This window comes from Microcebus murinus, chromosome 12, assembly GCF_040939455.1.
Source record: "Microcebus murinus isolate Inina chromosome 12, M.murinus_Inina_mat1.0, whole genome shotgun sequence".
NCBI lineage: Eukaryota > Metazoa > Chordata > Mammalia > Primates > Cheirogaleidae > Microcebus > Microcebus murinus.
Window position 1 is genome coordinate 10,731,241 of NC_134115.1, and position 11,365 is coordinate 10,742,605.

The 11,365-nt window shown below is 49.3% G+C and overlaps 1 protein-coding gene across 1 annotated transcript; it reads right to left on the reverse strand.

The window, feature by feature from the left end:
• Nucleotides 1-1,839: 1,839 nt before the first annotated feature.
• Nucleotides 1,840-5,114, reverse strand: GAS1 (growth arrest specific 1). Its single transcript, XM_012736693.3, has one exon. The coding sequence runs from the start codon at nucleotides 4,253-4,255 to the stop codon at nucleotides 3,239-3,241; it is 1,017 nt and encodes a 338-aa protein (XP_012592147.2). The 5' UTR covers nucleotides 4,256-5,114; the 3' UTR covers nucleotides 1,840-3,238.
• Nucleotides 5,115-11,365: the final 6,251 nt, after the last annotated feature.

Genomic DNA, 11,365 nt, shown 5'->3' on the forward strand with positions numbered 1-11,365 from the left:
AAGCAGATAGCAACATGCATGCAACGCCATGCCAACAGCTGAAGGGCCTACCATCTCAACAACCTGTGCTGGAGTCCACTCGGGCTGCAGGGGGGCTCCAGGGCTTCAGTGTATAATTGTTTAAATTAAAACGGACCACCGATCAATGTTCACTTTCTTCAAGGAAGAAAGCATAAACCCTTGTGTCCTCTCTCCCCAAGAACGAGCTGTGTTGATTTATTCCAGGCAGATGCTTTTGACAGGACCCTGTAAAATCAAGTCGTGAGTTTATTGTAGCAGTTAATTATCAGGCCTTTTCTAGTGCTAATGCCTTTTACTTCTTACTGGGGAAAACTGGGCCTTTTACTGGGACAAAGACTTAACTTTTAGTCAAGAATGTGTTAAAATAACATAAGGTGGAGATGATTTAAATATATTTAAGGACAAACACAGGAGCATTGCTAACTTGTCCTTTTGTAAAGAAAGCTGATTTCATTTACAAGTCTCTGGGAATACTCTTTGTTCACTTCCCAAAGAAACAAGGCTCCAGGCTTTGTTTTAACAATATGTTTACTCAAGCATTCAGGTGACTGGAGATTTCAACCACACACCGCTCGCCTGGGCGCAAGTCTGATACTACAGCTATCACAGACTTTCTGACGGTGTGCATACAGGAATCGTGGCTTTAGGTGCACCAAATAAGCGCCTCGAATCTCTCCATAAAAGCTAGAAAAAAAGTGAGTTAGAAGCACATGAAACCTCAAAAGTAGGGGGTGGAAGTGGGTGGGAAAAAGTCAGAAGGGGGCATAGCTTTGTTAATTACTTTAGGCAGCAGAGAAATCTGGTTATGTTTTCTCAGCACATGTTAATATCAAATAAAGAGACACCAGATCTTGCTAATCTGTCGACCCCTCAGACAAAGTTTATTTGTGGTGACTTTTAAACTCCTGACTTGCCTTCCAATCACCGCGTTTAAAATGAAAAGCTTTAAATAAACACCAGGAATAGAAGATAAATAAACTTTTTTTCCCCCTTGCAAGTGCCTAGCTTGGCGAGGTTCAGGCTCAAATCCCCAGAGGACAGAGCGCTCTCTTTTGTGTTAATGTTTAAAAGATTTTCCAATGCCGGAGTTTATTCCTACTGCAAACATTTCTATTTACAAGGTCAAGTGTATCAGCACTCGACACAGCTTAAGAGTGTAATTATTTATCTAAGGGCGTTTGAGTGTAGATCAGTAGCTCTGGCAGGAACCCAGCCTTCAGCTCACTGCTAAACAACTCTTCACAACAATATTACACGTTCTGGTAATTGTTCCTCTCCCCAGTGTGTTTACTTTTGCCCGCCTGAATGTTTTGTAACAAAATTTTGTACTTTTTCCACCAAAAGTGTGAAAATGACTTTGAAGTATTGAGTCTTGTAGGTTTTCTAAGGCCTATTGGTAGCAGATGTTATTGGCACATTTGATCACATGAGAGGGTCTAGTAACCAGAGAGGACACTCTTGGGGGTAAAGGGTAATAGGGAAAGGGTTTTTTAGGGGGGGGTCCCAAGGATAAAGGGGAGGGAAGAAATGTGATGTCTGGGTTATCTGGAAAAAGTGTATAGGAGACACTGTTTTGAGAATTCTCTCCACAAACGAAAATCCAATGGAGGCCAGTCAATTATATCTTTTTAGCTGCCTCATTTACAGATGTCTAATTGTTCATTAAATTAAAGGCAGAAATAATAGCCTGCATTTCTTGTCTTGTACTGTATTTTAGTTTCAGTTGATGGTTGATAGATTCCTTCTGACCCCTCCACCCACCTCCTCACTCATGATTGGGTTAACCACAATGCAACTCAGGAAAGAAACTACACCATATTCATTGTTTAAAACTCTTTACTGATGTACACGTTTTAATAAAACAAATTATCAAAAAATACACAAATCCACAGTTGTTTAAAACTTAGGATTTTTAAAAAATGATGTCTATAAAAATACAATGTTTAAGGCAGTTTGGAAATGCATTTATACATTTCTACAATGTCCATAAATTCTCTTGAAAATAAGAATGTTAACTTCAAATCTATAAAATACACTGTACATTTTAAGGCTGTTCTAAATTGAGCACACTTCACAATGGACTGCGGGTTTGAATCCTTGGTGACAAATGGATTCTGTACATTCAGGGGGGAAAGGTGTCATATGAATGTGAATTTAAAACTTTTAATTTCTTTTTAAAAATAAATTATTTCTGAAGCATACAATTTATAAAAATTCTATATACAAAGTACAGCAACTGGTAACAAACTCCAGTTTTAATACACTTTATATACGATGTACCAAGGTTTAGCACCCTGATAGGAGCAGAGGCAATATATGTTCTCTGCATATTTGAACATACAATTTCTTGATGTAAAGAACAGAAAGGACAACACAACGAACATCATAAAGAGGCTTTCATAGATGGCAGTGCAGAGCTTTTTTAAATAAAAAGTTGCATTGTTCAACACCATAGCAACCCCTTATATCAGCATTTTTTGACCACTAATCCCAAGAAATGTGCTAAGAGATCAGAGTGGTACCAAGGAAATTAAGGTCAAGGGCTCAAAGGTACCCCAAACCAATTCAGGGGTTCCCCCTAAGGCAATCACCGCGCTCCCCCCTGCTCCCTCTGTGTCACTGAGAATTCGGAGCTCTGATACCAAGAGTAAACGCATGAATTACTGAGTGGGACTATTCTGTTTACTTACGATTGATTGCAAAGTCCTCACTGGCCACAATAAAAAAACAAAAAAAGTCGATACTGGCACTTTTTTCCCCCTCAAAGGAAAAATGCTAATAAACAGCCCCTTTGCAAACATCATTCTTCCTTCAAACTCCCTGCTCCAAGCCCAGTCCCTTGGAACTGTTAAGGCCCCGTCAGCATCCTCCCTTCTGAGTCCAGGACTACGTTTTGTCCCTCCATACCCGTTTCCTCCCCAGGGTCCTGGACTCCACAGCTAGGTTTCTGGAGGGCAGACGAATGGAGTTTTTGGAGCCTGGAGTGGGGGCGGGAGAGGAGGTCCAAGAAGTCCTGCTCTGGAAGGTAGACAGGGAAAGTGCCAAGACCCGCGGCGGGGAGACCGGCGCTAGCCCGAGTCCACTTGGGAGAAGTTTTGGGAGGTATCCCCAACCATCCTCTCTATCTGTCCCCAAGCCACAGGTGCCCGGCTTAGGGCGAGCCGGAGAGCGCGCGGAGCTGGACGCGGCCTCCCCAGCAGCGACCGGGCCGCGCGGGCTAAAAGAGCGGCCCGAGCAGCAGCAGCAGCAAGATGGAGGCGAGGGGGGTCCAGGCGCCTCGGGGCGCCGAGCGGCCGCCGCCGCTGCTCCTGCGCCCGGCCCCGTACGGCAGTTCCCCGCGGCCCCCGGCCGCAGCAGCGCCGCCGCCCGGGCGCGGCATGCCGTCGTCGTCGTCCAGCGGCTGCTCGCCGCCGGCGCCCCCGGGGCGCTGGTCGTCGTCATAGTCCTCGTCGTAGTAGTCGTCGAGTCCCCCGTCCGAACCGCTGCTGCCGGGGCTGTTGCCCAGCTCGGCGCCGAAGCACAGGCGAGCCATGTTCTCTTTGACCGACTCGCAGATGGGTCGCTCGAGACCGTCGCACACGCAGTCGTTGAGCAGCGCCGCCTTGGGCACGGCCCGCATGTCCTCGATGACGGTGCGGCACTCGTCGGTGCAGCGCAGCCCGTTGAAGAGCTTGCCGCAGTAGGTCAGGTAGCGGCTGAGCGCCAGGTTGCAGCGGCTGTCGCGGTCGCAGCGCCGCCGGGCCTCGGTGCAGCCCATGACCCCGCCCGCGCCGGCGCCGCTGGTCCGGGGCAAGCACGGCTCAATGGCGCGCTTGGTCGACTTGCAGTTCTCGTCCTGCGCGCAGTCACAGTCCTCCAGGGCGGGCCCGCGGCGCGTGTGGTTGAGCTGAATGAGGGCCGAGATGCAGTGGCTCGGGCAGCGCCAGCGCGAGGGGAAGGAGGCGGCCGACGCCGGCAGGGCTGCGGCGGCGGCGGCCCCCGGCGCGTCGCCCCCGCCGCGCTGCGCCAGCACCGGCGCGCACGCCTCGGCGTACTGGTTGTAGGCGTAGCTGCACTCCGGCTCCCCCTGGCACTGCAGCAGCGCCTGCCAGCAGATGAGGCGGCGGCCGTGCGCCAGCCCCGAGCCCCGCGGCGCCGAGCCCAGCAGCTGCAGCAACGCCATCAGGCACAGCCAGGCGCCCGGCACGGTCCCCGCGCGGGCCTCGCCGCCGCCGCCCAGCAGCGCGGCCACCATCGCGGGCAGCGGCGGCCGCCGGGCGAGGAGGGGGAAGGAGACGAGGCGCGCGGAGCGGCGGACGTGGAGCCGGTGGAAAAGTTTGCCCAAGTCCTGCCCACTTCTTGCATTAGTGTCTTCATAAATCCATGCGCGCCGCTGGCCGATGCCCCGCTGGTGGCAGAAGGTCGGCTCGCGCACGGGCTGCGGCGGCTTCCTGGAAGTGCACAGCAGCGAAGATCTTCTCCGGCTCCGCCGCCCGAGAGCCCTCCGCTCGGCCCCTGCGGTGGCGGGAAGCGCTCACTGTCGCCCCGGGGGGCTGCGGGCCGCAGGGCCGTGGTGGGGCTGCGGGACCGCGCGGCGCCGCGGGTGCATTTTGCTCCGCGCCTGCAGATCCGTTGTGCGGCCGGCGGCGCCCGCGCCCGCTGCTCGCTCTGCGGCCGCGGCGCCTCCTTCCTCCCGGGCTCAGCGCCGCGCAGCAGCCGCCGCGGGCTGTCGCATCACGCCGCTTCCTGGCCCGGCGTCCGTGCACTGCCCGCCTTCCCGCGTCCCGGCCGCTCCGCGTCCCCTCCCCCTCCGCCCGCGGCGACCCGGGGCTGGCGGAGCTCTGGGGAGCTCTTTCCGGGCGGCGCGGGGAGAGCAAGCAGGTCGGCGCCGCCGGAGAGCGGCTCCCGGGCTTCGCTCGGCGGCGGCGGCTTCTCGGGGCACCGGGAGCCCAGGGAGCGGATCCGCTGAGCCCGGCTGCGAACTCGCCGCAGCGAGGCTTTAAATACAAAAGTGGGCCGGGAGCCCCCGCGTGGTGCCGCGGTGCCCCCTCATTATGCATGCATGGAAAAGCAAACAAACAAAAACATTAGCAACGCTCCCCCGCTCGCCCAGCCCGGCCCTGCGCTCCGAGCCTGCCCGCTTTCTCCTTTCTCCGCTCCTGCGCCTTTGCTCGGCCCCTTTCCCGTCTTTCCGAGATGCTATTGGTCCAGCCTGTTGTTGCTGAAACTTTTTTTTTTTTTTTTTTTTTTTTTTTTTTTACGAGCCGCTGGAGAGGGGTTGCGGAGTGGGGGAGGGCGGGGAGGCGGTGGGCCGCTCGCGCTCAGGCGTTCCGGGCTGAGGGGACGGCGGGGCGCCCGAGCTCCGCCTCCTCTTAAGGCGGCGCGGACACCGGGTCCCCGCACGCCGGCGGGCGCTGCGGCCAGTCTGCGCGCGGCTCGGCCACGGGACTTTTTGACTTTTTGTGCGGCTCTTTTTCCCTTACTTTTTTTTTTTTTTTTGTGGAAGTTTTATTATTTTTAGCTATTCCCTGTGTCTTCGACTGGGTTCAGAACGCAGTTTATTTTTCGGTTTCCCCATCTTTGGGTCCTGAACATCACGAGAAGGGGGAAAATCCAGAGAATTTAATATGGGACATTTGAAACTGCTTTTTAAAAAACACAAAAGAAAGAAGTTGAAGAGATATGCACAACCCCCAACTCCCCAGCCCCAGGTAGCCGATCTGGCAGGTACGCCCTTGCACCAGGCATCGTTTTCTAATGGCAAGACAGACATCCAGTCAACTGAATTAATTTCTTAGGGATATAAGTTTATAACACGTGTGATAATGAAAAAAAAGATAATGGCATTAAACATCTTCGGGAATGTGGAACAGTGCCGCCTGGCCGCAGTCACCGCGCAGGAAAAGGCGGTGAAGTGGCTCGCACCGAGGTTGGTGTTACGGGAGAGCTCCGGCCCCGCCCGCGGTAGGGCGGCTGCGCGCCGGGCGGCCTCCGCGGCCCCGCGCGGGCTCCGCGAGCCACCTTAACCGCGGCGCAACGCAGCCTGCGGCCACCAGAGGCAGCGGGCGTCTGCGGCCTGTCAAAAACTGGCGCTTTTTCCCTCCCCTTTCCGTGGAGAGACTATCAACTCCATCTGTCACAAAAATTAAGGCTAAATCGCCTCTCCAGAAGCAGAGGGAACCGAGGCTCCAGAGCGCTCGCCACTGGGCTGTCCGCCTCTCCTCCGAGGCCGAGGGAATTGGAAATGGCAGGAGGCAGAGGCCGACCAGCGCTCCCGGGCTCGCGGAGCTGCGGAAAAGCCTCCTGTGAGCGCCGAGGCGGCTGCGTTCCTCACGGGCGCTGCGTCCGCCTGGGGAAGCCTCGCCTCCGCAATCCCCCAACCAACCCCTTAAAAGAGCCAGTTTGAGATAAGGCGGGCCATCCTCCTCTGACTGAAGTACTAGAAAACAAACAATAATATAAATCTATACCTAAAATAACAATAATAATAATATGGCTGCAACTTCGTGGCACATCAGAAGAGCTATATCCCTGGTTATTTGGAGTCGTAATCTCAGTCCTGCCAAGAGGACGTGGACAACTCACGTGCCTTCTCCGTGTCTTGCATCCCTCATATGTCAGGTTCAAGGCCAGATAAGACACTTGCAAAAGTCCTTTTTGCTTTTAAAACTTTGTGATTTTAGGCTCATAGGGAACAAGGTCAATATTCAGTTACATCTTTAAATTAATGTTTGTGGAGTTCTTTTAGGATAGTGGGTCCCCAACCTCAGCAAGTACAGGAATCATCAGGTGGTCCTGTTAAAGCCCAGGTTACACCAGGTGTGGTGGTGGCTCCCACTGTAGTCCCAGCTACTGGGCAGGCTGAGGCAGGAGGATCGCTGGAGCCCAGGAGTTCTAGGCTGCAGTGAGGTATAATGGTCCCCCAACTGCATTCCACCCTGAGTGACAGAGCAAGACCCCATCCCTAAAAACAAAACAAAACAAAATAGCCAGATTGTTAGCTCCTAGAGTTTCTGATTCAGTAAGACTGGGGGGCCCAAGAATCTGCAATTCTAACAAATTCTCAGAAAATGCTGCTTCTTGTCTGGGAACAAAATTTTGAGAACCAATGCCTAGAGGTTAAATGTGTGTTTGTAAAACTTGCCCCACCTTGGCCTCGATACAGCTCTCAGTGAGATGTAAGGGAGGCCCAAGAGCTCTTCAAGCTTTGGGGATACCCCTGTCCCCAGTCTCATGCATTGGCATTGGCCTGAGGGTCTAGCAGCTCCCTTTTGACTGTGTCCTTCCCTTTCACCCACACTAAGCTATACTTTCTCCTATGTTAAAAACAAACAAATCCAAAACCTTTCTAGACCCCAAGTCCCCACTCAGTAATTATCCCGTTTCTTTGAAAAAATTTGCTTTTCCTCCTCTCTTTTCTCACTCTGCCCTATTATGCTCTCCTCAATTCACTATACATAATCACGATTCATCCAGCTCTTTTCCTTGTAAAGGTCACTAATGACCAAAATCTTGTTCTACCTAAGTCACTTTTCAGTCCTCGTCTTTCAGCAGCATTGAAGGTCACTGAGCACCTCCTTCTCTGCAAAGTGCTTTTCAAATTTGGCTTCTGAGACTCCAGGCCCTCCTGTTTCCAATTTTACTCCCTGGTTGCTCCTTCTCTCTCTCTCTCTCTGAACTCACTCCTTAGGTGATCTCATCCAGTGCCTTGAATCTGAACTACATCTCCTCATTTGATGTTTTCAACCTCAGTCTTTCTCTGATCTCCATATGAATATATTCACGAGGTGGTTCAAAGAGCATCTCAACTTTAACCTTCCCCAAGAGAGCTTCTAGTTTCCCACCTCACAACCTGTTCATTGGTCTTTCTGTGGTAGATATTCTCCAAAATCGATCTGCATCAATTTTTTTCCCTCCCTTTACATCCATGCTACTCAGATCAAAGGGCAGAGTCTAATTCCCTTTCCCTTGAATCCTGGGCAGGTCTTAGTGACTTTGACCACAAGGATACAGTGAAAGTGACTGACATTCTGGGGCTTCCAAGTTTAGGTCACAGGAAGCCTTGTAGCTTCTACATGGGCCACTTGGAATGCTTGCTCTGGAGAAGCCAGTCACCAGGTAAGAAGAATGCCATGCTGTGAGAAAGCCCCAGCTCACTCGTGCAGAGGGTACATGGGGAGGGAAAGAGACCCTGGCCAGTTCCCAGCTGTTTTAGCCGTGTGAGTGAAGAGGCTGTTTTGGATGTCCAGCCCAGTTGAACCGTCAGATGACTCCAGCTCCAGCTGCCATGAGACTAAAAGCATATGAAAGAGACCCCAAGCCAGGGTGAGGACTAGGGTGAGGCAAGTGAGGCATACTGCTGCAAAATTTAAGGAGGCACTCACTCTCATAATGGTGCTGCAGTGATTCCAAGAGTGAGCGCCTTAAATTGTGTACTCTAGGCCGGCACGGTGGCTCACGCCTGTAATCCTAGCACTCTGGGAGGCCGATTGCTGGAGGTCAGGAGTTCGAAACCAGCCTAAGCAAGAGCGAGACCCCGTCTCTACTATAAATAGAAAGAAACTAATTGGCCAACTAATATATATAGAAAAATTAGCCAGGCATGGTGGCACATGCCTGTAGTCCCAGCTACTTGGGAGGCTGAGACAGAAGGATCGCTTGAGCCCAGGAGTTTGAGGTTGCTGTGAGCTAGGCTGACGCCACGGCACTCACTCTAGCCTGGACAACAAAGCGAGACTCTGTCTCAAAAAAAAAAAAAAAATTGTGTACTCTAGACATTCCACTCACCTCTCTCCAGTTATAGTTTTGCCCCCTGCAAGAACAGAAAAACATAGTCCAGTCAACCCAAAGAATCTGAAGAAATAACAAAGAATGTTGTTTTAAGCCACTCCATTGGTTTTGAGGTGGTTTGTTTACAGCAGTAGATCATTAGAAAACTGTATTTTATCCAATGTTTTAGGTGAGTAAAATATCTGATAAGTTGAATGAGTGAGTAAAAGTATGAGTGAATGAAAAGTAAGTTAAAATATCTGGTGAGTTGAATGAGTGGAGTGAAAAATGAGAACTTATTTCTTGTCTTCTACACCAGCCAACTCAAATCATTTGTACTGTAGAAAAGGAGACAGAGACCCTCAGAGGTTAGAGAATATGGAATAGTTCTGAAGTTTTAAAGTGTGAATGATATTTCCAGAAGGGTTGAATGGTTCAGTGAAAGGACAAAAGCCTCAGTTGATGAATTCCAACTAGCTCTTGGTGCTTAGCAACATGGCCACTGTGAAGTAGGAGAAGGTAGATTCTTGTCCTCAAGGCACTTAGCAATATGTCACCTGGTCTTTTAGGGATACCAGAGACTCACCACTCAGCAGAAGTCTTAAGTCACAAGCACCCACTTACTTTATTTATTTTGGTTTTTATAACCCAGAAAATATTAATAGGTTAGTTTATGGCAGATATTCAGTGGAAACCAAGCACTGTCTACTCTAGAATTCTATCTTACATCTTGAATGTCTACCTCATTCTTCACAAAAGTCTTCTCTTTTGTCTCTCCGTTGCTTTCTTAAGAAGAATTAGTTCTTTAGAACAAAATAGAAGGATGAGAACCCCGTGGGAAAAGGAATTCTTTTCATGCACAACAAAGGTCAGTCAGATTCAGGAGGTTTTTCCTGAACTCTAGCTTTCCTATGTCTCCCTCAAGGACCATCTCTGTATCCTTGAGTCCTAAGACAACGTCTTCCACCTTAATCCTTTTTGTCTTCTCATTGCCCTGGTTTCTTTGAGATTTTTATCATTGCTGAACACTAGGTCTTCCTCAACTCTTCCTCCAACCCAGAGACTCCAAACCAGGGAAGCTGGGCGGAAGCACTTGGGAGCTTCATCCAAAGAATGTGGCTGTACCGATTCCATTGCACTTGAATTTTTCCCTAGGGGCCAAGGAATGTGTACTTTGGATAAAAAATACAAAGGCATATCTCTGCTTAGATAATCTTCCCAGGCTTAGAGATTTCATAGATCAGATTATTTTCAAAAAAATTCGGAATAGCTTTGGAAAAAAAAATGCCAATTTTTTTTTTTTTGTATCAAGTATTAACAAACAAACCTCTTACCATCCATGAACACCAATGTCTTATTAAATAAAGGAAATCTGAAACTCCAAAGGCAGGGAAGAAATAACCAGAGAATAAATGTCTTTAAATTTGAACAAATTTATATATTTCAAAATTTACTACATTGCCTTATTTTTTTTTCTCATTTTAACATAAACTTCTTTGGACATTTTTGTATCTTCAGACAGCATTTTGAAATCACTACTCTAAAGGGATCCTATATGCTCCTGTTAAATGAGTCTGACCAAATCACTACTCCACTTAAAAATTTGCAGTGACTCATCAGGAAAATGTCCAAGGTCATTACCATTGTTATAAGATGTAACAGTTTGGAAGACCCATTTCAAAAGCTTAACTCCATCTATTCCTGCCTGGGCCTCCAAACACAAACACATGCATACACACATGCATGCACTCACACACATACATTCAGTACATACACTCACGTACACATAGGCATGCACACATAAATGCACGCACATGCACTCATTTATGTACACACATGCACACACCTATGCAACACATACAAACAAACTGGCATTTCTCGTCTGAGCATCCACCATGGCCCCTCCATCCTGCCCTTTATCTGTCTGAGACCTTTGATATGTTGGCCTTTTATCAGAGAAATGGTTCTGGCCCCCAGCTTTAAGGGTTTATGGGACAGTCTCCCCTAAGACATTCTGCTCCTGCAAAATACCAAAATACGTGTGATCTCCGCACCCTCCTCTCTGTGTGCACATACTCTTTGTAACGTTGGCAGCTGAGTTCCCAGCTTCCTCCTTGTATGCGATTGGGTCTCATGGATAGATGGCCCATGGCTGAGTGGCTGGTCACTGGGGGTGCCACAAGCCCAGACGTAGACACTATCGTCCTGAGACTCCTAATGTTTCAAAGTAATAGCACTCTAAGACCAAGAGAGATTTATTCTACAAATAAATAGGCAAATACAACACATGTAGCTATGTAATCTCTGCTACAATAAAAAATTAAAGGAGAAAAATATATGATCTTATCAAACAATACTGAAAAGACATATGATAAAATCAGCAGCCATTCTTGATAAAAACTTCAGGTAAAGAAGGAATAATTAGGGACTAATTATATAATATAAAAAATATCAGCCACAAGCCTCTGCTTGTTATGGAGGTACCGCAAGATCAAAGCAGCCGGCGCTGTACCTGCAACACTTGGAGCACAGCGGCCCTGGGCCTGAAACAGTTTTTTGCATGACTGAAAAACAAGTTTTGATTGTGATAACCTCT